The 25512-nt window shown below is 34.6% G+C and overlaps 4 protein-coding genes and 1 long non-coding RNA gene across 14 annotated transcripts in view; 2 read left to right on the forward strand and 3 right to left on the reverse strand.

Moving 5' to 3' along the window:
* The window catches only part of LOC105423643 (uncharacterized), a 16001-nt gene extending 9307 nt beyond the window's left edge, over nucleotides 1-6694 (forward strand). Inside the window, exons 2-6 of one of the 2 annotated variants that reach the window (XM_089074358.1) lie at nucleotides 4426-4493; nucleotides 5045-5302; nucleotides 5791-6028; nucleotides 6106-6284; nucleotides 6353-6694. In XM_089074358.1, the coding sequence (XP_088930484.1) occupies nucleotides 4426-4493; nucleotides 5045-5302; nucleotides 5791-6028; nucleotides 6106-6284; nucleotides 6353-6556 (947 nt within the window). In that variant the 3' untranslated portion in view covers nucleotides 6557-6694. Of the gene's footprint in view, nucleotides 1-3913; nucleotides 4494-5044; nucleotides 5303-5790; nucleotides 6029-6105; nucleotides 6285-6352 lie in introns of those variants that run through there. The other variant, XM_089074357.1, reaches the window with a different exon arrangement.
* Nucleotides 866-1698, reverse strand: LOC148937104 (uncharacterized). Its single transcript, XR_016138701.1, has 3 exons — nucleotides 1512-1698; nucleotides 1266-1370; nucleotides 866-1083 (listed from the first exon to the last, which is right to left on the reverse strand). It is a non-coding gene; the product is annotated as an uncharacterized LOC148937104 (long non-coding RNA).
* Lac (septate junction protein lachesin) lies at nucleotides 6597-10621 on the reverse strand. 3 transcript variants are annotated; one of them, XM_011633447.3, is made up of 6 exons: nucleotides 10328-10619; nucleotides 9649-9890; nucleotides 9300-9556; nucleotides 8745-9148; nucleotides 8267-8384; nucleotides 6597-8137 (listed from the first exon to the last, which is right to left on the reverse strand). In XM_011633447.3, exons 1-6 carry the CDS (start codon nucleotides 10368-10370, stop codon nucleotides 8116-8118), a joined length of 1086 nt encoding a protein of 361 aa, XP_011631749.1. In that variant the 5' UTR covers nucleotides 10371-10619; the 3' UTR covers nucleotides 6597-8115. The 3 variants fall into 3 exon arrangements, with proteins under 3 accessions (XP_011631749.1, XP_088930482.1, XP_088930481.1); XM_089074356.1 differs by lacking the exon at nucleotides 8267-8384 and having other exon boundaries at nucleotides 10328-10621; XM_089074355.1 differs by lacking the exon at nucleotides 6597-8137 and having other exon boundaries at nucleotides 8263-8384; nucleotides 10328-10620.
* A 187-nt stretch (nucleotides 10622-10808) lies between these two features.
* Nucleotides 10809-19066, forward strand: LOC105423632 (anoctamin-4). Of its 2 annotated transcripts, none has more exons than XM_089074350.1 (14): nucleotides 10809-13086; nucleotides 13688-14009; nucleotides 14767-14914; nucleotides 15364-15646; nucleotides 15742-15893; nucleotides 15964-16209; nucleotides 16284-16483; nucleotides 16603-16740; nucleotides 16835-17052; nucleotides 17166-17474; nucleotides 17544-17853; nucleotides 17943-18148; nucleotides 18230-18517; nucleotides 18593-19066. In XM_089074350.1, exons 1-14 carry the CDS (start codon nucleotides 12985-12987, stop codon nucleotides 18878-18880), a joined length of 3210 nt encoding a protein of 1069 aa, XP_088930476.1. In that variant the 5' UTR covers nucleotides 10809-12984; the 3' UTR covers nucleotides 18881-19066. The 2 variants fall into 2 exon arrangements, with proteins under 2 accessions (XP_088930476.1, XP_011631748.1); XM_011633446.2 differs by having other exon boundaries at nucleotides 10809-13023.
* Nucleotides 19067-19138: 72 nt separating this feature from the next.
* The window catches only part of Sos (Son of sevenless), a 10611-nt gene continuing 4237 nt past the window's right edge, over nucleotides 19139-25512 (reverse strand). For 3 of the 6 annotated variants that reach the window (XM_089074339.1, XM_089074344.1, XM_089074345.1), the window contains 16 exons: nucleotides 24634-24783; nucleotides 24349-24557; nucleotides 24094-24277; nucleotides 23748-23994; nucleotides 23408-23647; nucleotides 22962-23325; nucleotides 22707-22896; nucleotides 22395-22631; nucleotides 22126-22281; nucleotides 21827-22009; nucleotides 21627-21744; nucleotides 21263-21552; nucleotides 20972-21188; nucleotides 20595-20899; nucleotides 20247-20469; nucleotides 19139-20089 (listed from right to left, as the gene is read on the reverse strand). In XM_089074339.1, the coding sequence (XP_088930465.1) occupies nucleotides 19998-20089; nucleotides 20247-20469; nucleotides 20595-20899; nucleotides 20972-21188; nucleotides 21263-21552; nucleotides 21627-21744; nucleotides 21827-22009; nucleotides 22126-22281; nucleotides 22395-22631; nucleotides 22707-22896; nucleotides 22962-23325; nucleotides 23408-23647; nucleotides 23748-23994; nucleotides 24094-24277; nucleotides 24349-24557; nucleotides 24634-24783 (3405 nt within the window). In that variant the 3' untranslated portion in view covers nucleotides 19139-19997. Of the gene's footprint in view, nucleotides 20090-20246; nucleotides 20470-20594; nucleotides 20900-20971; nucleotides 21189-21262; nucleotides 21553-21626; nucleotides 21745-21826; nucleotides 22010-22125; nucleotides 22282-22394; nucleotides 22632-22706; nucleotides 22897-22961; nucleotides 23326-23407; nucleotides 23648-23747; nucleotides 23995-24093; nucleotides 24278-24348; nucleotides 24558-24633; nucleotides 24785-25512 lie in introns of all 6 variants that reach the window. The other 3 variants (XM_089074342.1, XM_089074341.1, XM_089074340.1) reach the window with 2 other exon arrangements.

The raw sequence follows: 25512 nt of genomic DNA on the forward strand, positions 1-25512 counted from the left end.
TAATGCCAGTATCGAGAATTTTCGCCAAAGTCGCTAAAAGAAAAACTATGAAAAATATAATATATCTAAGAGATCTATTTATTATCATAATCAGAGGAACAACATTTTTTTTATTATTGCTATGCGCATCAGAGTTATTCTTTATTTTATTATTTTAACCGAGCAATATTTAATTTTTTTAGGCTATTATTTGCAACATCTTTGTTATATTTCTGTTGTGTTTATTTTTTTTTTTTTTTTTTTTTTTTTTTTCAAATATCCACCGAATTACAATTGAGAGAGAAGAGAAAACAAAAAGAGAAACGCGGCAGAGGGTGGCAAGGTTAAGTAAGAGTAAAGAGGAGGGAGCATTGAATGAGAACTTCTAGGTCGATGAGAGGGTGTAGAGAGAGGGAGACAAACCGTCCTTCGTAAATCGGGAGGGTGAAGAAAAGAGATAGAATGTAGGCTAGTCTCGTTGGCGAACAGCGTCCCCAATCGATACGCACGCAGCAAACTTCTACGCCCTCTCGTTCTGTCAATCTTTCGTTTCATTACACTTTATTGCAGTTAACTGACAAATATGTAATTTCACGAATGAACTATAATAAAAGATAGAGATAGAGAAAAAGAGAAAGAACAGATTTGTGATCTTTTACATTTTTATATTTTTATCGCGTAATGTTACACATTAGATAATATGTGATAATACATCGATGACATTAATCTTGCACATGAGTATAATATAGATTTAACGATGCAGATTACATTAGAGATTGAGCCTTTTCCAGGAAAGGAAATATTTAAGCACATTAGTAGTTTTCGAATTATCAAAAATTCTATTTAATTCTATTTAATTCTAGATTTAATCCAACTATTTCCAACTTTTAATATTTTTAATATCGAGACACACACGTGACAACATCTATGTATATCTATTTATGTTTACAATAGTAATAGTAGAGTGATTATTCGTGGCAGTTTAATGAAATTTTTTAATTACTTTATTCGACCAAGCAACACGTCATATCCGTTTCCGCTGGGATATCCAGAGCTCAGCCTTGTAATATTCCTGGGTAATATTCCTGGGGAGATCTATCCCCCCTTTAAAAGAATCACACACATTCCATGTAATACTTGTATCTATATATATATATATATATATATATAAAATTATACATGAATGTACCGTATATTACAAAACTGAATTTTAATGGAGAGAAATAAAACGTTATAAACAAGAAATATGAAAAGCGCGACTCTCCTGGCATCGCGTTTATAGATACCTTTTGAATTAATCCGTTTTATTGAAGAATAGATGATTTTTTACAGACTGCAGGATGTTAAGAGATCGTAGACAGCTACGTCATATCCGGTTTCCGGTAGTCGAGCTACAGAAACAAAAACATCTCTCGATATGTGTTTCATTTAAACGTGGGATAATCAACGTGGGATTTAACGGAAAAATTCGAAACACACACGAAATGAATAGAAAGAAAATTGCTTACAAAAACTTTAATTTACATATGTACCTAATGTTTTAATAAAACATTGTTCCTTATTTTGGTTTATTGGCTAGTATTCTGTTCATATATAACAATCAATATCGCAAGGGTATTTGATTAAATTAAACAAAATGTATTCTCGTACGTTTCTTGATACTTAATTGTTTTTTCGTGATAATCTTGAAAAAGATGATTATTTATCAGAGTTTTCCAGTTTATAATAAAGATTGTATTGTACTTCATCTTTGTAACTGCATCTAAAATTAAAATTTTATTAAGGTAAGATCTCCACTTGATAAAAATTAATTAAAGAGTATAGTTATATCAATTTTCAATTAAAATTAAGTTTGCGCGAGAAAGCAGATGCATTATCGCTCACAATCGCTTATGTCAGAAATCATTTGTTTTTTGACATTTGTGTTGGGAAAAAATAATTAAAATAATTAAGAAGGGACTTCGAAATCCTTTTTGGAGATATCCTGCGTTTACATGTCTTTTAAAAGTAGAAATCGATATTTCTCAGGGTAAGATCATATCTATACAAAAGCAGTTCTTTTCGTTATCCCGATGAGGATCCTTCGCGTGGAGTAGCGAAGAAAAACAAGCACGCGGAGCGAGTGTCCACGTTCTTTCGCTGGGTAAAGAGAAACATCAAAAGCCGCGCATACGCAATGCGAATACCCGTGCAACCTTCAATGGGCTGCCTACCCATTCGCATCCGCTCGCAGGCTCAGATTGAGCTCTTCCATTGAGCAGCTTGGCTGCTTCCGCTTTCCGTTCATGCGTCTGTCTCCTCTCCTTTTTTTCCCTTTTTCCTCATCCGTCCTACGTTTCCCTCCTCCCCCCTCCCCCCTCCCCCTCCCCCTCCCCCCGATCGTTTTCCTCCCTTGGACGGATATAGGCGATATAGGCGATAGCGATATATCCGATTCGATGAACAATTATTAGTCGCAAAGAGTCTAGAATTTGGTATTCATTGCAAATTGCTATTAATGTGCTTATCGGGGAAGATATTGATCGAATGTCGGTTTTTCAATGAACTGTACTGCCGTTGCTGGTGGCAGTATAAGGGACAAGGCGATACGCGACCCAGAGCCATCCACAGCGACCTACTTTGAAGCTCTGTGACGTTGAACGGTCCATTCACCTTGCAGCTCGTTCAGAAATCAAAGCACGTGCCATCATTGGCTACTTAATGAATACGCGGTGGGACAGTTTCTATAGAAAATATTTTGAAAATATTTTGTATACTGAAAATATCCAGCGCTAAATATATCTGCTCTCATTATTTTCTCGCTCTGCGAAGAATTTAAAATTGAGAAAGACGAAAACAAAAAACGCTAATGTTGACGAGTATTTTGCGTTTATTAAATCTTTATTATTTTGCTCGTACTACTTTGTTTAAATGTCAATCTACGGGTCGCTTAAGCTATGATCGATTTTCTCATATCGTGAGAAAAATGCGACGGAATGGTGAATTAGATGAATTAGATATTTTTGCCTCTTGAATGATTTTCATTTCATCTGGAAAATACTAACTAAAGGAATGAAATTCTTTAAACATGCTTATGTCAAACGATATTTTACAAACCGAAGATTTCGAGGTGACCTCTTCTGTAAGACCGATAACGTTAGTGAAGTTATAGTGACCTCTTATTACCCTAAGTTATCGAGTTATTTATATGACTAAATTCCTTTATACAATCAGCATTTCTTACCAATTGCATAATTTATTAAAGAAATGTGAGTGTATTGCGTAATTTAAATTTTACTTTTTAGAATGGGGAATTTCTTTTTGCAAAAAGATCAGCATAGAGGGTAGCTTGTCCCAGTAACCTAGTTTATCCCTGGGGGTTGAATGAACGGAGTTGAACGCCAGATGACGTCATTCTCGACCCCATTTCCGGTTTCCCGGTGCAACCAGTTATCCAGCTCTATGTCCCGTTGACCCGAAATTTCTCATGAATTGAAGGACATTCGTTCATAGCGTGTCGAACTACTGCGTATGAATGAATTTTCTGCTTCGGTATCATTGTTACCTCGAAGCGAAAAAAAGAGTTCACACGCTTTTAAGGTCACAATTAATTGAATCGCGTGTCTCTCATAAGGCGATGTCTTTCACAATGAAACTTTATTCGATTATCTTCTTTATCTTATTTTGAAAAACAAGAATTTGTCGCAATCATTCTAATGACATACGCGACATATATTTAGAAGACTTTAGATTCTCTAGAGATCTCAAATATTCGATCAAAATAATATATAATCCTAAAATAATAAATTATTAAATTACTAAATTATTTGCATTATCTTTATTTCCTCATTGAGATTGAAATAAATTATTGAAATTTGAATCATAAAATATATCATGTGACTTTTAAATTTTATTCTTTTCTTTTTTTGTTTTTATAAAGTATCTAATACATAAGAGAGAAAGTGCAGGTATCGTGAAATTTTATTTCACGTTTAATAGTCTAAAAACTTCTAATAACATTGCGATTTGATTTTCATTTCTATCTTTTATAATATCTCTGTAACGTTGCACTTTCATAATTTTTAAGATTGTGCTGCAAGTTGTGCTGCAAGTTTTCATAAATAATTACATCTTACGCACATGAACAATTTTGTTTTCGCTCTAATCTACTTATAATTGCCCTGACCTTTGTATAACGTCAAGCCTACAATCGTTATGCTTATGCACACATCAGTCTTGCGCAGTCGCGCGAGATTTGATAAGACATTAGTGTTATCGCTTAAAGGTATAAGTTTACGACTTAATGTCGTCAACTTATAAATATCGAATGATGATGACTGAGTTCCCTAGTGTTCTCGAATAATACGATTCCAGCGGATATAAATTACAATACAATGGAATATTTAAGTTTTAATCTATCGAGCAAGTCGCTTACTTTAAAAAAACGAGATATTCTTCCAAAACCAGGGGGAAACGAAGTCCGAATTAAAGTTGCATATTCTGGCATTTGTGGGACGGATCTCCATATTTTAGAAGTACGTACTGTATTATAAATATTTATAATTTATAATTTTTATATATATTATTATTTTATTAATTGTAGAATTGTGTAAAAAAATTATAAAAAAGATTATAATGATTTCGAACGGTTATCACAATGAAATTTTATAAATATGATATGGTTTTCAATTAGATGTACTACATTGCAAAAGATATAAGTTATCATATATATATATATAAATATAAATATTTTATTATCAAGATACAGAAACAAACTTTTATTAATTCAATTATTCGAAAATTATTTAGAATATTTAAAATTACTTATTAATTATTACGAAGAAAATATATAGTTTTATGAATCGCAATAAATAGTTTGTTTTATAAAAATTCGATAATCGTTCTTTTATTTAAATTAACATGATCGATAATAATGCGATGAAAATTTAAATTCTGTTGATTATTTCATATCATTGTCGGTATACAAACACACACACACACACACACACACACACACACACACACACACACACACACATCACATACATACACGTGCTTTGACATCTTAAAATAACGTGTCTTTTAGGGATCCTTTCCCTGTAAAGAGGACGGACCTCTGACTCTCGGACACGAGTTTGTAGGTGTTATCGATGAACTCGGATCGGAAGTAACCATCTTTAAAGTCGGTCAACGTGTCGTCGTCGATCCTAACAGTGGATGCAATAAATGCGACCATTGTCACAGTGCGAATTATCATTTTTGTAAGCGCGGTGGTCTAAATAGCACTATAGGAATTTACAGAGATGGAGGATGGGCTACGCACGCGCTTGTCCCAGAAACGCAGGTATATATATATATACAAATATATATGCTTCAAAGCTCCAGGAATGCGCCGAAAGACCCAGACGTCCTTGCGACTTACAGCAATAAGTTTTTTAAGTAAAAAGAATTTATTGCTGTTACTATAACTTGGTGATAGTGATCTTTTTTTTTTTTTTATATAAAATTATCGAAGCATTTTCCTAATTTTTATGATATAAAAAAAATCTCTCACGGATTAAATTTCAAGAAATCGAGTAAGTAACAAAACTATTGTCAAGTTTACTTTAAGAATTTTAATTTGAGGCTATAAAACGACATGCTCTTAAAAAAATTTATGTTTACGTTAAAAAAGGGTTTTTAAAATGATGGGATTTTAAATTGATCAAAAAGATGTAATTATCGTTTGAAAAGCATCTCTTTGAAACATTTTGTTTAAACGAAACGAATCTTATTGTTTTATTATTCTTCACGTCGTGATATTCATATTATTTATATAATACAATCCGATAGGTATATTTAATCCCAGATGAAATTGAAATGCGCCAAGCTGCGCTAACCGAGCCATTGTCGTGCATGGCTCATGGGTGGGACAAAATCAATCCTGTAAATATAGGAAGCAAGGTTCTCGTAATAGGCGCCGGTATTATAGGCTTATTATGGGCTTGTCTACTTCATTTACACGGCCTCAGAAAGACTGTCACTATCAGTGAGCCGCAACAGAAGCGAAAAGATATTGCCTCTAATCTGGGTAATATTGAATAATATTAAAAATATGAAAAATATTTTTTTTCTCTTCCTAAGGGAGATATATTTATATCCCAATAGGTCTCGATTATAAAATTAAAAATCCGACCGAATTAAAAGAGGAGTATGACTTAGCTGTGGATTGTAGCGGTTATGCTCCAGCTATGGAATCGGCTGTGTCTTTGTTGGGTCAAGGTGGTCGCTTATGCGTTTTCGGCGTCGCTAACTCAAAAGCAAAAATATCGATTGAACCATTTCAGGTAAACCTATCATATACTTACCAGTTGAAAGTCTTAATACTTTTTTTAATTAAAAATTGTTATTACAGGTTTACAAAAAGGAATTAAACATCATAGGCGTGAATATAAATCCCTATTGTTTTCTTAAAGGAATAGCTTTGGTACAGTCAATGTCTGAAAAATATCTTGATTACAATAAATTAGGAATCAAAGTATTTTCCTTGAGCCAATATAAAGAAGCTCTCGACACGTTAAAGAAGGGAGATATAAGCAAGGCCGTTTTCAAGTTATAAAATAGAGGTTCTTTTATACATAAAAAGAATAAGAAATATCTTATTTATAAAATTTTATTGCTTATTTCATACATAAATTTAGCTAAATATGTAGACGCACGAAATTTTAAGTAATAAAATGCAATATCGTAGTACAAACGGTATCTGTATAAAATCTTGCTACTGACATTATATAGTTGTAATACATTTGATATTCACAATTGTTCACAATGTGTATGTTGTGTGTGAATGTTAGAATTATTATAAATATTATGAGTATCATGGCGTCAAATTGAATACAATATTAGCAAGTATAAAATTGAAAACTTGTAAAGAGCATATAAAAACTGAGATTCTTTTCATTGAGATTCTCTTTTCCTACTTTCTCTTATATCGGTTGTACAACATTTATATGATACAATCGATGAGTTATGAAATTTACCTTGTTAAAGAGATCGCGATATAAGTGTGCAGTAAATAGAAGTATGTGCTTAATAAAATACGTAAAATGTTATGTTACATACATGCAATTGATACACGTATACGTTATGTTGTCTATATTTTATACACATTTATAATTTTACTTCTAACATAAATTACATTTTTTTTATATCACGAACAAGGCACTAACATCAACATTATTTTCTTTGTTCATGACATTTCAAATTCTTTTGCGTTAACGGGATAATTAGATAATTCTACAAATCCGTATTGTCGATTTGCTCTACCGATAACTATAGGTATGATAATACAATATGTTTTTTGTAACATCATTATTATTTACTTCTCCATCACCTATCAGTAATACTGAGGCCAAGAAGTTATGCTATCTACTTGCCGCGTTATATAACATTGTGTGTCATCGTAAATGTGTACTGGAATGTTAGCTTGAATCTTTCCAACATCTATATATCGTTGGTGTCTATATTTATAAGAGTATGACATGAATTATCTTTTCTAATAATTAAAATGCCAACAAGTACTATATCAGCATGACAAAATTATTTATGAAAATCGCATTACATCTATTATCAAATCCCTTTTTCTGGATTCAAAACGCAGCTTGTGGATTACGCTTAACATTTAAATAAAATTCAAATTTCGATGTAAAAATTGAGCGGCGTTATTACGCATTTATTAGAAAAAGGGGTGAATCATAGAGATTCAAAAGTAACGTCCATAATAGATTAAATATAAATTTTCCAATATAAAAATTACATATTAAATATATCTATAATATCTCTATATACATGAAAAGATTCTAAAAGTGAAAATATCATAAAAATCCGAAAATGTGTAAATAATGATATTAAATTTCTATCAACAGCTGCACCGACATGGTGACACATCGTGTCACGATATGCTCATTTTCCAATAATGATAAATTGATCTGTTTGTAAATAACTATAAAAATAATCGCATTATACAAATATAGAAAGTAAGTTAGTAAAATATTATTGAGGCCCTTACAATTTAAGTTTTGGTCTTACAGCATTATTACGATAATAATAAAGCTGACGGCGAAGAGCCACTTTAAAAGATTGCATTGACTCGCCGCTGCCCATTGCAGGCCCGGGTAATTAATATTTGGCGTTGAAATTTCTATAAATAACAAACATGTATGTATTTAAGAATAAATATAAAACCCAATGCGAAATATCATCATATAATCAAATAGTATGAGTAATTTAGATTATTATTACTTTGGAGAATATTCAAAATGTGACTTACCTCATTACCATTGTAATTAATAAAACTACAACTATCAAAGGTCCTGAAGAAACTGGAATTACGCCAGTTCCATAATGAGCTTGACCACATGCTGGCGGGCAAACAGGAATAATGGTTTCTGCATAAACAGAAGAGGGAACAAATCTAATACATGCTAACTAAAATGCTAACAAAAAATAAAAAAATCGATAATAAGTAAGATAATAAATCGTACTAAAAAATATAAAATACACATTGAAGATTGAGAATTGAAATTCATAATTGATATAACAGCTGCATTGAGATAACTGATATGACCTGATGAAAATTTCATCATTGTCATGCACAGCCGACATATCGATAAAGAGTCGTTTGTCATCCAACATAATTAATTATGTACAACTATGTTGTAACTATCTAGATAATGTACATTATCTATAACTAACATACAACACATATAAATACACGTCAAATCTTTCTTTTTTCTCCATCTTCTTACCGAAAAGCTCGACTTTCGTTTCAGCAGTGCCTAGTTTGTTAGCTGCGCGACATACGTATTCTCCATATTGCCGTTTTTCTATGGTAATAACTCGAATCGTTGTGTCGGTGTATTCATCCGCGGTTGCAAAGTGTGATATGCTGTAATGCTGATTATTCGATAACTGAATGTCATCTTTGAGCCAGATGATAGCTGGCGGAGGATACGCTTCCACATGACACTCCAAATCCATATCGTATTGCAAAGCTTGTCCGAGTCGTGGTCTAGGAGCCGTGATCACCGGCGCAAATTCGACCTCTACGTTAATATTACGTCTAGCACCGCGTCCAACTCCATTCTCAGCGATGCAATAATACGTTCCGCGATCCTCTTTACGTATAGCAGATATTTTCAACGTATTACCACTGCAACATTTTTGGATTTTGACGAATAAAACATTATTTTCCAGATATTTAATAATAATTATATATTTAATAAGATTTTAATAATAATAATAATAATAATAATAATAATAATAATAATAATAATAATAATTTTGTGTTAATTATATCGTACCGATAAATCGATCCTCCGGTGGGTAAAATAGCATTATTTTCTCTACGCCATGATATCCTTGGCGGTGGAAAGCCATTGGCATAGCATTCCAGTTGGACAGGTTGTCCCTCGCTAACCACCAGTGATTGAGTCGAATTATCGCTAATTATCGGTGGCCTACGAACTTGCAACTCCACATCTGCGCTCACGAGATTGTTTACGGATATTTGTATTCTACATTGATAGAATCCAGCATCCGTTTCTTGTATGTCTTTAATCTAAAAAATTTCAGGTGTTAATTTCGTACGTTATTGTTGCTTTAAATAATGGATCTATCTCATGGATTAGAAAGATTCCAATAAAATATTACTTGTAAGATGTAAGTGCTAGACGCTGTATCATACTTAAGAGAGAATCTACTATCTCTGATTATCAATGCAGTGCCGGTAGAAAGTGCTACTTGCTCGTGTGGACTGTCTTTATTAAATTTGATCCACAAGACAGGATATTCTTGAGCGTACTGAACGGAACATTGCATTTCCACCGTTTCTCCAATATCCTTAATCTGTTCCTGTGACGTGTATGATATCGTCGGAGTTCGTTGGGCCGTAACTGAAACAGAAACCAAGTCTATGATTCATCATAGGCGAGGAGTAGCATGATTATCAGTAGCTGCTCCTCATCCTCATGATGAAGCGATGAACTGCAACGTTCACGAAATGCCATTGGCATTTAACAATGTATGATGACACGGATAATATTCGTAAACATATTTTATTAACATATTTGTTGTTTGTATTATAACATATTTGTATTAACTTTTTTGAAAATAACGTGGAAGCCTCAAGGGCATATGCGCGAGTTGAGAAATGAAGCCGCATGTCTCGATACATGTCGTTTGTTGAATGAAAAAAAGAAATTTTTTCTTTTTTTTTTTTTTTTTTTTTTTTTAGTTGGAGTAAATATGGCGTTATCGACGGGACGATCGTATTTCGATCATTTCGCGTCGGACGCGCGTGCGAAATTTGCGTTCAATAAATACTCCTTACCCGTTTGCAGAATCGCGCATATCAAGGCTAGAATAGCACGCATTATGACACACCCAGCAGGGTACTCGAGTCTCAAATCCGGAGTGTCTAGCTTCTCCCCACGATGCGCTTGTCGCTCTTGTTCTCGAACATAGAACTCTCCCAGCTTTCTTATTCAATTGGATTAAATTGAAAGAGATGTTCGATTGTTGCAAATGACGTGATCGTTACAAGAGAATGTAACACGCACAAACTCCTTCGCTGGCATGCAAGCGTCTGCACGATACGATACAGGTGTCTGATGTCTGTTGACTACGAGAGCGTTGTAAATATGGCGAATGATGCTACGTCTTTAGTCAAATGCGAGACGAAATTTTATTCACTCGCTAATTCAAATCTTTATCGCGATTATTGATCCATGTAAATTGATTTAATATCTCTATTGATAATAACGGGACTGAAACTTGTCGATGTAACGCTGTATGAACAATCTTCATAAATTATTGACGCAACTCGATCGTTTTCGCGATTGATTTAAATTCGTTCGAATGATCTTCCTCAAATTTAAAATTATCGAAGGTGCAGGTATCTCGTAGGAGTAAAATTCTTTAAAAGAATCATCGGAAAAAGAATTTCGAGCTCTTTCGTATCTCTCGACCGTAATTCTGTGATGTAATAAATTATTTTCGATCTTGGCTACTTTACCGACAGTTCATTTATTATATTACGCTGCGGAAATATTAGCAGAGACGATTGAAAAAAATTAAAAGCAAGTTATATCTACACGAAAATCAATAAGATGAAGAGAAGAGAGAAGGACAAACAGAAAGAGAAGGCATTATTATATTAAGCATAATAATAAATATATTTTTAAATAATAAATAAGAAGTATTTGAATTAGCATAAGTGGAAAAAATTGACTAGGTACATGAGAAGAGTCAATAGACACGAATGATTAATATAAATATTTCATATTTATTTTAAATGTATCAATTTGAACAAATTTGATTTCAATGCATGAGCGATCTCGAATAATTAAATTTAGCTTATAGACTTGAATAAAATTCTTTATATATAATTAAGAAAATTGATAAAACCCTGCGTAGTACACATTTTACCTTAAGGTAAATCTCATTTTGCCAATGCGAGATAGTAATCGAAATAGGAAAGTAACGTAGATTTGTGCAAATAAATGCCATGCTCGATCGGAGAAATCAATGCTGAACTCGTTCGATTGAGATGCAATTTTCTAAAAAGTAAATATACCGTGTTCTAAAAACTCTGTGACTATCCTCGGTTTGTAAAAGACTATCCTCGTGTTTGCGCGCGACTCGCAGAACGACGAGTGTGAATGTCGCATAGACCATTCGCGCGTTTTTATTTCGTTCGCGGCCCGCGAAGCCGACATTTCAAGTTCAAGCTCAAAGGAAGAGTCGACGACGATACATTAACGCGACATATGTAACACATATGTTGTGCCCATTGGGTAACCATAGTAATTCCGAAAGCCTCGACATTCCACCGCTCGGTCGCTTCCACCCCCTTCTCACAATGAGTGAAATCTTCACCCCCGAAGACGGAGGTAATGCACACGTGTACACACCCCCGCGGTGTACGACTACGTAAATAAAGGACACTGACGGGGCGATACGTATGCGGATATATAAGTATCGTTCCTCTGTTATCCTCTGGTCAGTATATGTCACACTACCGTCGCGAAAGAGCGGCTCGATCGAGGACGATTCGTCCGATACGTTCTTCAACAATTCGACACGATAAAAGATACAACGAATTACGCGTGTAAACTTTAATCTCACTCCACTTTCTCTTCGTTCGGACTCTGAGATCTTTGATGTGATTGTCCATTGCGACTGACGGTGATTTAAAAAAGAAGAAGCGAATTGTAATGGCAGAAAGAACGATAAATATGGAAAAATATTGTTTAAAATTTAAAGGTATTAAAAGAATGAAGGAATGAAGGCGAGTACAAACCAATTGCGGATGATTATATATAGACGATCGATTCAAGTGTGAAAGTTAAAGGAAACGAATGGAAGCGCTGAACACGACGATGTTGAATTAAAACGCGTTAACGATCCGACATCATGTTTCGCTGCGTAAAAACATCCCCGAGGCGATTAAATGGGCGAGGTTTCTTTTTTTCGAAGTGTCTTCGCTCGTACCTTCGTAAGGGCATTCCGTGTGCAAGACCCTGACCACCAATCGCATTTTCTTCGAGCGGGGTTGAGTCGCGCTTCATTCATAATTCAACGACTCACATTTCACCGATACGAGGCCACTGCCGTGGCTATCCAAGCTATCGACATCAATCGATGCCCGTTTCCCTTGCGATTAACTAACAAACGTCATCAAAGAAGCTCGCCGGAAGTATCGACGGCGTCATAGAAACATCGGACCATCCCGTCATGATCCTTTCGGGAAACGAAGAATTCTTCTCGACTTGTCGCGCCCGGATCGACGAGTAATCGACGAGTTGGAACAATTATCGCGAAAAGTCCGTCGTTTTCGTAAAAAAAAAAAAAAAAAAAAAAAAAAAGAAAAAAAAGAAAGAAAAGAAAAGATGTTATCGAACCGATCGTCGACGCTTTTAGTACTGTCCATCGAAAGTCTTCCGAGCTGTGCGAGCGTATCTTAAAAGAAACACGGAGGAGATCAACATGGATGATAACAAGCCGCAAGTAGACGATGACAGCCAGGTATACTTAGCACCGTTCCAAAAATCGGTTTTGCATCCCGCGCATGTGAGAATATTTCTCATAGTGAGTTACCGTTTAGTAATATACATATATATATGTAAATATGCAAAGTACTACAGTCAAGTGTAGCGCGAGCACATATATGTATATAGAGAAAATAGGACGAATGATAACGCGAAACATTTACGCCGAGTTCGCGATTCTAATATCTAAGTGATCCATCTAAATGCATAGAGATGCACATATCTTAATAAATACATCAAAACAGCTCGGATCGATATCTGCGTCTATCATCTCATCAGAGAGCTGTAAAGCGAAAGAGTACTCATTATACCAAACTTGCATGTTACTTACATTTACATCGAGTCTAATCATCTAACCGACGTGATATACTTTTTCTTTTTTTTTCTTTTTTTCTTTTTTTTTGCTAAATCGTCAAATTAACCAAGCATTTATATTATTTATTTTTGGCGTTTAAAGATAATTAAGATAACGATCGTCCAATCGTTTTATCGCGTCTTCGCGAATAGTCTTCTTTTAATCTCTCGCTTATTTTATCGCTGACGAATTCCATTACAAAATTACCGGAATTACCGGAAGTAGGACATACGAGCTAAAGTAATGACCCGGTGGAAAAGCTGAATAAACGCCTGAATCATTTCAGCAAAACCACAGCCAAAGGCCTAGCAGTTGGGGCAATTTTCTTCACCCCGACGACAATAGTCCGGTCGAGCATCAATTCAACGATGAGAAATCGAGCGGCTCCGGGAACATCTCCTCTCGCACGTCCTCAGCGAAATCGACCAAGACCGAGTCCAATGCGCCGAAATCTCCCGAATTGATCTCTACCGTGTGCAGGGAGATCATTTACGAGCCCGACAAAAACGGCTTACCGGTTGGCGGAACGCCGGCGAGTATCAAGAGAAGATTATCGAGAGCCAGCGTATATCCATCCGGAACGAATGTGATCGCACAGGATGCCTTTGGTGAGAATTAATTTATGTAGTGTTAATCGGCGGGATCTCGTTTCAAGGTCGATGCAAGACCGACGTGAGCGTATATACGCTCGATAATAGTTTATCAATGTTTTCGAATTTTCTCTCGCCACGCGCTTCAAACGGCATAAAGTTATTTCTTGTTTGCTCGACAGTAAAATTAATTTTAGCCAGCTCCACGCGTACGACATTTTAATAACGGAATTTGTTAAATCGGACATAAATCGGACACGCGATACAATCTACGCGAACGTACGTAAAGAGAATAGAACGAGTCGCTCGTGGAAACCCGCGGTTGTCTATAACGGCAATAAAGCTATGTCAGTAAACCTCGATCAATATGCGTACGAATGTCAGCGTGTCACGAATATCGGATGTTAATAATGCAACGTTTGACTCGGCTCTAGTATTATCATCTTACAAATGCGCGGTCTAACTTCCCATTTAACTTTTTACTCTTTTTCCTAATAGCGTCTTACTTTTGCGAAACTATGCTACAGAATTATAGGCATTACGGATGCTTTCAAGGTGAAGCGAATCGCGCAAAGTCTTGTAAAAGAAAGTCTATAATATTATTATTATTATTATTTGCTCTAATTTATTAAGTATCCGGCATTTACATCGAAATGGTGACAGACAGATGTCGACCGATTGAATCGACTCGAAAATGAGTCGCGAATATGTGGTAAAAAAAAAAAAAAAAAAAAAAAAAAGAAAAAAAATGATAATTCTATTTAAACTGGCCAAGGTCCCAAACTCACTGCACCCACTAGTCCGGATATCAATCATTCGCTGCCGGATACGCCAGTTTCGTTGGACTTTGCGGAAACCGGCGGAGATTCATTGCCGCCGAAAGAGGCGGAAACGGAAATCGATCCCGAGTTACTTTATTTTCGGTGAGTAGTTGTCCACCAGGACGATATGTCACGAGTTATTTTGATACCTCCTTTGAGTCTTCGACAATCGAGTGCCGAGACGTGTGCTACGTATACACATACGATACATATAGGGGAACATAAGCATTCATTTCTATTGTGATGAATTTATTAATATGATTCTCTAGACTCTAGAACATTAATATGATTCTCTAGACTCTAGAACATTGTTATTTGTTTATTATTTCTTTTCTTTTTTATCGTTACTCGAACATACTCGAGAGCTAACAACTTGGGAAAGAAAAGTGCGGAAAGTAATTTATTTTAGAAGCTGTCCTTTATTTTTAGAAACGCTCGATGTAAAACATGCGTGTGTGAGATGACACGTTGTCGTTATCGAATTAGGTCATCTTTTAAAAGAATTTTTTTAATATTTCGCGGTATTATTAGCCAATTCGATTTAATTTTAGCGACGGTCACCGAAGAATCGATATGGTATTGGTCTATCAAGAAGAAAACGAAGGAGTTATGACCGAATTGGAAGCTCGTCGACGAGAGCAGAGAAAGGTTTTTCAACAGAATCTTTTGAAAGAAGGTCTGCAACTAGAGCTCGAACCAAAGGAGACTTCGTTCGATGGAAAAACGTACTTTTTAAAATTACACATACCTTGGAAAATCAAAGTGCAATATGCCGAAGTAATGGGCCTGAAACTACCCACGAAAAGATTCAAAACGATTCCTGTGCAAACTTGGGTGCGTCTCTTTTTAAGAACATTTGGTCAGGCACATTCTAGTATAGTTATATATTCCATATATTTGCGTAAGTAATATCCAAATTTTAAAAGTAGGATACGGACAGTGCCAAAGAAATGTCGAAATTCTGGGCACGATGGATGCGGTGTGCCAAATGGATACATAAGATACACACTTGGGATACATCCAAATATCCCGAGGAACCACATTTTTATGACTACATAGACTCCGGCGATCGTGAAGAAAGGTATTTTTAAGCGACGCGTATAAATCAAATTCAATTATATCCAGTTGAATTTCCCGTTCCTGTCCCGCAGATTTATCGTGAAAGAGAAAGACAATGCCTATACGCCCGCCCAGAGATCGCTCATAGTGATGCAAATATTATTGCGAGCGAGATATGACGAGAATCATGAGAAATCTGGTATTCGCAGGCTTTTAGCAGACGGAACGTACCTCGATTGTTTTCCTTTGCACGAAGGTCCTTATAACAAACCCATGCGTAACGGAGAAATTCTTGATAGATATCTGTTATATTTAATATGGGCGAGACCAGCACAATGGTAATAAAAAATTGAATTATTCGCATAATACTTGAAAAACTATCCTTCATATTTTTCATATATCATACTTTTAGGTATAAAAAACAACCGTTGTGGTTAATAAGACGATACTTTGGTGAGAAAGTCGCCCTTTATTTCGCGTGGCTAGGCTTTTACACGAAATGCTTATATGCACCGGCAGTAGTAGGACTTTTATGCTTCGTTTACGGTCTTGGAAGCATGGATGGTGAAGACAATGTCCCTAGCAAAGAAATATGCGATCCTAATTTAGCTGGTAAACTCTTCGCGTATTATATTTTGCGTAAAATCTAAGACTAAATCTAAGACTCGTATAATTAAAAAAATTCATTTTGCGATAATTTGTTTTTAATCTTATGTAATGCAACATTTCAGGAAATATCACTCTGTGTCCTCTTTGTGATAAAGCGTGTACTTATCAAAGGCTCGGTGATTCCTGTATATTCTCGAAATTGACTTACTTATTCGACAATCCTGCAACTGTCTTCTTTGCTATTTTTATGTCTTTTTGGGGTAAGACTGGAGAAAGTGGATAACATTTTTTTTCGTACGATCGCACGTATCGTTGTATCGTTGTATTTTAACTTTCTCATTGCATGTATGATAGCTACTACGTTTCTCGAACTTTGGAAACGACGACAAGCTGTGATCGTTTGGGAATGGGATCTTCAAAATGCCGAGTATGATGAAGAACCCAGACCTGAATTCGAGACATCCGTTAAAACATTCCGAATAAATCCCGTGACAAAAGAAAGGGAACCGTACTTGCCTCGATGGTCTAAAGCCATCCGATTTTTAGCTACTGGTTCGATGGTATTTTTTATGGTAATTATATTACGCACTTCCATTTTTTCTTTTTTTTTTTTTTTTTTTTTTTTTTTTTTTTTTTTTGTTAAAGAAATATTTTATCACAGATTATTATCATTACTTTTACGCAGATATGCGTAGTTCTTGGAGCGGTTTTAGGGACGATTGTATATCGCATTTCGTTAGTCGCCGTCTTTTATGGTGGAGGTGGCACTTTTTTAGAAAGACATGCAAAGATATTCACTTCCATGACTGCCGCTCTCATTAACTTGGTGATAATAATGATACTCACACGAATATATCATCGTTTGGCACGTTGGATGGTCAATATGGAAAATCCAAGAACGCAGACGGAATATGAAGCTAGTTATACATTTAAAATCTTTTTATTCGAATTTGTCAACTTTTACTCCTCTTTGATTTACATCGCCTTTTTCAAGGTATATTAACATATAGCATTAAACGACGTTGATTGATCGGATTTCGAGTCGCATATTCATTTGTCTTAGGGGAGATTTTTCGTTCATCCTGGTGATGCAGATGCGAGAGCCTCGGAATTTTATCGCATCAAAACAGATGTATGCGATCCCGCTGGTTGCCTTTCGGAAGTCTGTATTCAACTTGCGATTATAATGGTTGGTAAACAATGCTTTAACAATTTTGTCGAGATTTTATCGCCGAAAATGTGGAATTGGTGGCGTAAGAGAACACAAGTCGCGGCGACTAAGAACCATGACAGAAGATATACCTGTTGGGAAAAAGATTATCAACTTCAAGACCCGGGAAGACTAGCTTTATTCGACGAATATTTAGAAATGAGTGAGTTTCGCATTATGCATTTTATGCGACGGAATATCATTTTACAAACATTTTACAAATATTTTTCTTTCTGCTGTTTATCTTTATAGTTCTGCAATATGGATTTGTGACATTGTTTGTGGCAGCGTTTCCATTAGCACCTCTGTTTGCTTTATTGAATAATATCGCTGAAATAAGATTGGACGCGTACAAAATGATTAAGGAAGCCCGAAGACCGTTGGCCGAGCGAGTGGAGGATATTGGCGCTTGGTTTGGTATTCTCAGGGGTGTAACTTACGTGGCGGTGGTATCAAATGTAAATGCATATAGAAACGAATTTCGTTAGGTCACACAAGTCATACTAGTATTCAATCGATCATGAAAATATATATTTCAGGCTTTTGTTATCGCGTACACGTCCGACTTCATTCCGAGAAGCGTATATGCGTTCGTTTATTCGCCCACCAATGATTTGGTGGGTTACATCGATAGCTCTCTATCAGAATTCAATACTTCCGATTATCGCGACGATATGAAAAGTGATGTGGAAGATAAACATCCGGAAACGTGTCAGTATAGAGGCTACAGAAATGGTCCCGACCATCCCGATCCTTACGGACTCAGTCCACAATACTGGCACGTTTTTGCCGCGCGTTTAGCCTTCGTTGTCGTCTTCGAGCATGTTGTAAGTCGATAAACTTGTTCTTTAATGAGGCAATAAATTAGCCGTTTCGTTAGAAAAAAAGATTCGTTTTTACAGGTTTTCGCACTTACCGGTATTATGAGCTACATAATACCGGCTGTACCGCATTCTCTGACAACTCAGCTACAACGTGAACGATTGATCGCACAGGAAGAAAAGTACGAGAAGGAAATAAGGGGGAAAGAAGACGATGACGACTTGCTTTCGGTTTTGAGAGAGGCTGGAAGTATCGGTAGAGGAAGCTGGGCCAGACGATTCAGCAAGTTGAGCGACGTTTTAGATGCTCATGCTGACGTTAGGCATAGCAGACGCAGCGACAGCTCCACAGTATGGGAAGTCCCGTAAAAAAATCAAGTGTTACCTGTCTCTGTATGTGTACATTCCAATAATATATAATTCGATTACTTGAAAATAATCAGAAAAAATAAAGCCAAATCTCCCTATTGTATAAATGTTCCTTGTACTCTCAGTATCATTTAAAATAACTCATAAGTTTAAATTCTATAATAAACTTACGTTTATGCTTTTCAACATTCTTGTTCCTAATTATTACCAAATGCATTGTAAAAAAACATAGATATAAGTTGAGAATTATTACAAATGTTACACAATATACTTTTTATTTTACATAATGCCATATTTTTTCCTAAAAATTACAATCGCTATTACATATGTATACACATATGTGTATATATACATATATATACATATATATATATGTATGTGTATATGTGTATGTGTGTGTGTGTGTGTGTGTGTGTGTGTGTGTGTGTGTGTGTGTGTGAATAGTGATATATCTATAATAATATACATGTATTCTTCTCTCTTTCCCCTCTCTCGATATATATATGTGTGTGTGTGTGTGTGTGTGTGTGTGTGTGTGTGTGTGTGTGTGTGTGTGTGTGTATAGACTTCCATGTACGCTTTTCTTGGTACATATATGTATACATGTATATTCATTTCGATACACATCAGTTTCTTATGTCTATTACTTTAAAATCTAAATGTCTAATTACATTAACATATCTTTTTATATTTCAAAAACTATATCACAGTTGTGTTTGAAGGAGAAATGGGGATTCAGAAAAAAGAAAGGAAGTCATTCAGGTAACTAATATTAAGCACAGTCTATTCAGTAAGATAAATATAAAATGTGGTGAACACAAAGCATTGGCTATTCCAGACACTAGACCTGAAGATTTATCAGGTTATCATATTTATAATTGTTTATTAATTAATTGTCAGAATGCATCAAGTTTTCATTAATATTCTTGTTACTTGATGGTTTATCAAAGTATTACGATAGATAAATACTTTGGAATCCATCTGTATTAAACCATGCTCATCTTATAATTCTTATGGCAAGAAAGATTTTAATCTTATTTACTGAATAGACTAAGCTGCAACTGAAAACATTGTTTTTCGACAAGATAAAAAGATAGAACTGTAGGAAAGGCATCACTTAGCTAGGTCCAGGAGGAGCATTAAAATTAAACATGGTAGTAGGTGGACGTCCCGGTAAAGGTTTTGGTGGTAACCTCGGTGTCACTGATCCTAAAATACAGTGTATATATATATATATATATATATATATATATATATATATATATATATATATATATATAATCAGAATAAATCTTAATAGTATAAAAATATTTATGATACAAAATCTGCAAATTCGCAATAATGTTATGCGGTAATGTTATCTCACCGTTAGGCTGCGTCGGTGGAAGTTTTGTAGGGCTAGGGCTATTAAAAGACATATGTCTCCGTGGATGAACGATAGTACAACATGTATTTTCTAAAGTAGAATTTCGGCGTGTCAGTAATGCCGAACTACTTGGATTCAGCTTTGCTGGAAGTCGTGGTGGCAACGGCGGTGGCGAGAGATCGTCTCTCGGAGGAAGAATTGGTGCGTTTGGAGCTTGTTTTGCCTAAATTTATTTAAAATCAATTTTTTATTTTTGCGAAAAAAAATTATCACAATTATCTTTTTTTTTCACAAATCTTATGCAAAATATTTTTAATTAAACGAATTTTAATTAATTTAAAATCTTACTTGTTGTGGTGATTCACTACATGAATTTTCTCGTCGTTTAGATCTTGGTGGTATAGGTGGTGGAAGTTGGCTAGAAGACATATTATTAGGAGATGATGGTGTTGGTATTGCACTGGGGCTTCCACCTGGCAATGGTAGACACGTTGAATCACTTATCATGTTTATAGTGCTGGTATTAAAGATGAAGTGATTACTTTGATGATGTGTAGTAAAGAAATGTCCAGGGGATTGAGGGCTGCTGTTTGACGAAGCAAGCGAAAGCGTCGACATGCTGGGTGGACTAGGTGACGCCGGAAGTGGCACAGCTATGGAAAAATAATGCGAGGGTTATATATTTATAATTATTATTTACATACAATTTAAATATGGATATATACCAAATAAGACAGGAGCAAAAACGCTGTGATCCACTATATGTGGAACTGTGATTTGTGATACATGTGGTGGTGTTTCCGGTAATTCATGGGAATACGCGTCCGTTGGAGGATCGTGTAATCTTACACTGGACGTTACCACGTGTAATGGAGCTGGTAATCTTCCGCTCCTAGCTTTGATTCCTGGCGATTTCAAGTTCAAATCTGGCCATTTACGTGGCTGTTGTAAAAAATAAAAAGTGTATAATATTAATAATAATTATTTTTATATATCATATATTAAGTAACGCTTACAAATCGTGGAGGTTGCCTACATCCTCTTGGCTCTATTTCTAAACTTTTATTATACAAGTAATTGCTTATATCTGCATCTTTCATATTAGGATCAAAAGGGCACAGATTTTCAAGAAATTGTCTTATTCTAGGTTCCACTGAAAGACAATAGGGTTGATTTTGATACTGTTGTATTTCGCCAGTTATTTCTGCTACTTTTCTGCGTTTGCTAAAATTAATGAGCTCCGGACTTCCCGGTAAATAATCTGGATTTCCCTCTTCAATATGCAGAATATTGGTTAAGTACATACCTAAAATAAAAGGGGGAAAAAAAAAAGATTTAATTTTTTGTAGTAATAAGAGATCATCATTTTGTAACGCTTACCAAAAAATGGTACGCATGGTGGATTAATAGATCTTAGTTTTTCTTGATACTTCCGAAAATGATCATTGTTAAGCTCTCGCGCTTCTTCCAACGCTTTTTCTAATCGTGCATGTAATTGCTATAAAAATAAACATATGAGAAAAAAGAATAACTTAATAATTCAAGAATTCTACAAAAATGTATGCATGAATTGGACATACTTGAAACGTAAATTTTAATCTAAAAACCGAAGCCGACCCCATAGCGCTGATAACAGCCAAAACGCCGTTAAAATTGTTAAGGTCTTGCAGCACCATCATTACTTCGATTGCACGTGATACAATGGCTACTCTCTCGTCAAAGTTTTCAGCTTCTACTATTGTTTTTTCTAGCCACCTTGTAAACTAATAAATCATAAAAGGAATAAAAATAAAATTAGTTTGTAAAACAATAAGCATGTGATATATCTCGATATATTTAATCGATAATTTCAAGTAAAAAAAAAAAAAAAAAAACTTACATTTGTTGTGTGCTTGATCATTTTCAGCAAATTCGGTGATGTCTTTTCCTTGTCCTTTTTTGTCCAAACAGATCCGACTAATTCGGAGGGTTTTACTGTTCTATATAGATCAAACTCCAATAGTGTTAATTGTCTTGCTAATTCGATAGGATGTAACTGTAATTAATAAATTATTTCATTATATTTTGATAACTAGTATCGTCAAACAAATTAATGTATTATAAAAAGATATTGCTATAATAAAATAAATTAAAGAAAAAATTACATACCGTGAGTATCCCATATTCCTCCTCAGGAACTTTAAGATGCCATTCTATCGGTGGAGGAGATCGTTCAAAACTAAACGTGATAGATCGTTGTTCGGATGGTTCGCATTTTCTTTGGACAATTTTTATGACTGAATCAACCCATTTCCGCATAGATTTACCACTAACCGTATCCAAAAACAATTGCAATCTTTCCAAAAGATTTCTGTCACGTTCAAAATCGTAAAAATGATGATCCACCTAAATGAATGAAAATTGAAATAATAGCGTTTTTTAAAAGGATTGTAAACGCAAATTAAACGACATCACACTAACCCAATGTCTTAAAACATTCAAAACTCTAAACTGCACCGGCTGACAAAATTCTTTCCTATATCTTTTCCAATCTTCTCTAGCTGTCTTGCATACAGAAGGTTTTTCTTCTTCACCATAAACTAATGAAGGATCCGGTATATCGAATCTTTTTATTAGCAATGTTAATAACTCTTGAGGGGAGCAGAAACTCCTACAAAATAAATAATTAATTATCATATGCGAAGAGGATTAATATAATACGATGCTATTACTTACCTATAAGTAGTAAGGAATGTTCTTACGAAAGCTGGATCAGCGTATATATGATAAGTTAATCTTTCCACTAATTTTACCAAAGTTGCACCCTTAATTAAAGGAACACCGCCATTTTCTCTGGCTTCCAAAACAATATTTTCCGGACTGTCTTGTTCAGCAAATTTATACAAATGAGACGGTGGTAATCTCAAAGGGTGCTTTCTTTCTTCGTCCAAGAGAATACTATCTAAAGTTCTTTCTAACATACTTTTTGTGTTTAACATCACTAAATCTGCCATCCAATTATTCTTGTCCTCGACAGATTTGGCAACAAGAATAACATTAGGGTGGTCCCTTGGTGCAATTTCAAAAGCATTTTTTAATTCTGTAAATATATTTCAATTACAAAGTGAAAAAATACGAGCGTAATTTAAAAACATAATAAAATAATAAAAATGTGCATTTACCTTCGGTATCTTCTCTATCGATAATATCGACTTTCCTAATGAAAAGTCTCTCTTTCAGTCGGAATTCACCTTGATGAGTCGAGTGTCCACCTACTCCGACTGCAACAATACCCGCCGCGACAGTAACACTAACTCTTTTGCTACCAATTGGTTTGCACAATACTAACAAGCCATCAAACAATAAAGCTTTCCTTTCTGTTAATCTTCGTCCATTACTAGCCACTTTCTTCAATGTATCCTCTACAAATATTATTGATCAATAAATGTAAAAAATAATTGTGGACGTATTAATTAATTATTAAATTGAAAGACATATTAAAAAGAGAAGTTTCTTTATTACCTCTAATAAATTCATTGCAACACTGCCCGATATCTCTTTGATCCCAGCCATCCACAGTCTTTTGTAGTTCACTAGTCTTCTCTAGTGCCGCCTGTCTTCTTGCTCTACTTTGCATCCGCAAGCCAGTATCCTTTTTTGGAAGACTCGCTACAGATTGCATTAATTCCATTTGTAATGGTCTTAACAAGCCTTGGACCTGTTCCAGAGTTTCGCCATCCTCTGTATTGGGTGTGCGCTTGTTTAAAACCTAAGATTTCGAAAAAAAAAAAAAATAAATAAAAAAAAAATAAAAAAAGTAAGGATCACAAAAATTATTCTATATATACAACGGCAGGTAAGAAGATACCTTTATGTAATCAAAATACAGGAAGCAATGCCATATAGGTTGCATTAAAAGTTTTGGCAAATAATATTTAACAGCTTCCTTGAAACCATGGCCTGCTGCTCGTAAAGCCGCACTAGCTTCCGGTCTCGACAATAAATTGGTTAAAACTTCCCGACTAGCTGGACTATTAATATCCTTCGCATATCTAGCGATATAATATAATTAGTAAGAATATTATACATGTATGTATAATATATTGTATAATGCAATACACACTTTATATAAACATCGAATTCTGCTGCCTCTGCCAATTCTTCAAAACATGAGCCAACTGTAGGCGTTTGCTTTTCTTCCGTAATTTCCATTATATCTTCTAAACTGCCAAGCAACGTCATTGTAACTTCATAAATATCTGTAATATTACTAAAAAGCGTCTCAAGCTCGCTCTTGTCTTGCGTTAACTTTGCAATTTCTTCCCGAAATACCTAATAATAAAAATTGATTTTTTAAATATCTTTCTCGAAAAAATTTAAATATTTCCTAATATCTATTACATATTACCTTGATAATCATATGTAGATCACGAATGTAATGTCGTTCATCGTGAATGAGGTCTCGAACAGACTCTTCGTAAGTCTGTGAAACAACTGCACCCAAACTACTTTGTGGACCTTCTGTACAATCATCTTGATAAAACATATCCATCAGTACCTATGAATGAATTGTATATCATATTACAAATAAATATTTTCAACTTTTCTACATCTTTGAACATCAATATAAAAAAAAAAGGAACAAATAGAATATTTGGTAATTGGAATATTCATGGCAATTTTTTATCCTTGACAGAAATAGTCATGCAACACAAAATGATTTAAAAAATTAAGAGGAATAATTATTAAAATTACTTTATGCAAATTCTTAACGGCAATTTACATATGCTGTTAATATACTGTCAATATTTATTATCCGTATCTATATTATTAAACTCATGCTATAGCATAATTAGCATACCACAGTGTAGATAACAAGAATTTGTACATGATTCATAAGTTATATTAATCCTCTATTTTTAAAAGGGGTAAAAACATACTGGCGCATAGAGAGGATCAGGCAATTTAAATAAATTATATTTCTTTTATATTTAGCGATAAAAAGTACAAATAAATGTTAAATGATAACGTTGAAGAAACCTTATTGATATTTCATTTGCTGTGACACTTTACTTTTGATACTTTTGATACTGATGCTAAAACATAGATATTCTACATATTGTATAAAAGAAATATATTAACAAGCAATCTTTATAGATAAAAAATAAATTACATATTTTTGAGATAAATAAGAAAGAAATATAATATTTGTGCGTAAAAGTATGGAGTTGGATGATTAAGATACAACGTTTCTCCCGATCTTTTGCATCAATACTTTTAAAATTCT

This window comes from Pogonomyrmex barbatus, unplaced genomic scaffold, assembly GCF_055798465.1.
Source record: "Pogonomyrmex barbatus isolate J1 unplaced genomic scaffold, ASM5579846v1 scaffold17, whole genome shotgun sequence".
NCBI classification, from domain to species: Eukaryota; Metazoa; Arthropoda; class Insecta; order Hymenoptera; family Formicidae; genus Pogonomyrmex; species Pogonomyrmex barbatus.

Bases quoted from the DNA above. Each gene is read 5' to 3' on its own strand.
- Lac (XM_011633447.3), bottom strand. From the start codon at position 10,370: ATGCGTGCTATTCTAGCCTTGATATGCGCGATTCTGCAAACGG. The intron at 9,891-10,327 runs GTAAGGAGTATT...TTTCTGTTTCAG, and splicing joins ATGCGCGATTCTGCAAACGG to TTACGGCCCAACGAACTCCG. The intron at 9,557-9,648 runs GTAATATTTTAT...GAAATTTTTTAG, and splicing joins CTAGCACTTACATCTTACAA to ATTAAAGACATACAAGAAAC.
- LOC105423632 (XM_089074350.1), top strand. From the start codon at position 12,985: ATGGATGATAACAAGCCGCAAGTAGACGATGACAGCCAGGTATACTTA. The intron at 15,894-15,963 runs GTATTTTTAAGC...CCTGTCCCGCAG, and splicing joins TCCGGCGATCGTGAAGAAAG to ATTTATCGTGAAAGAGAAAG. The intron at 18,518-18,592 runs GTAAGTCGATAA...TCGTTTTTACAG, and splicing joins TTGTCGTCTTCGAGCATGTT to GTTTTCGCACTTACCGGTAT.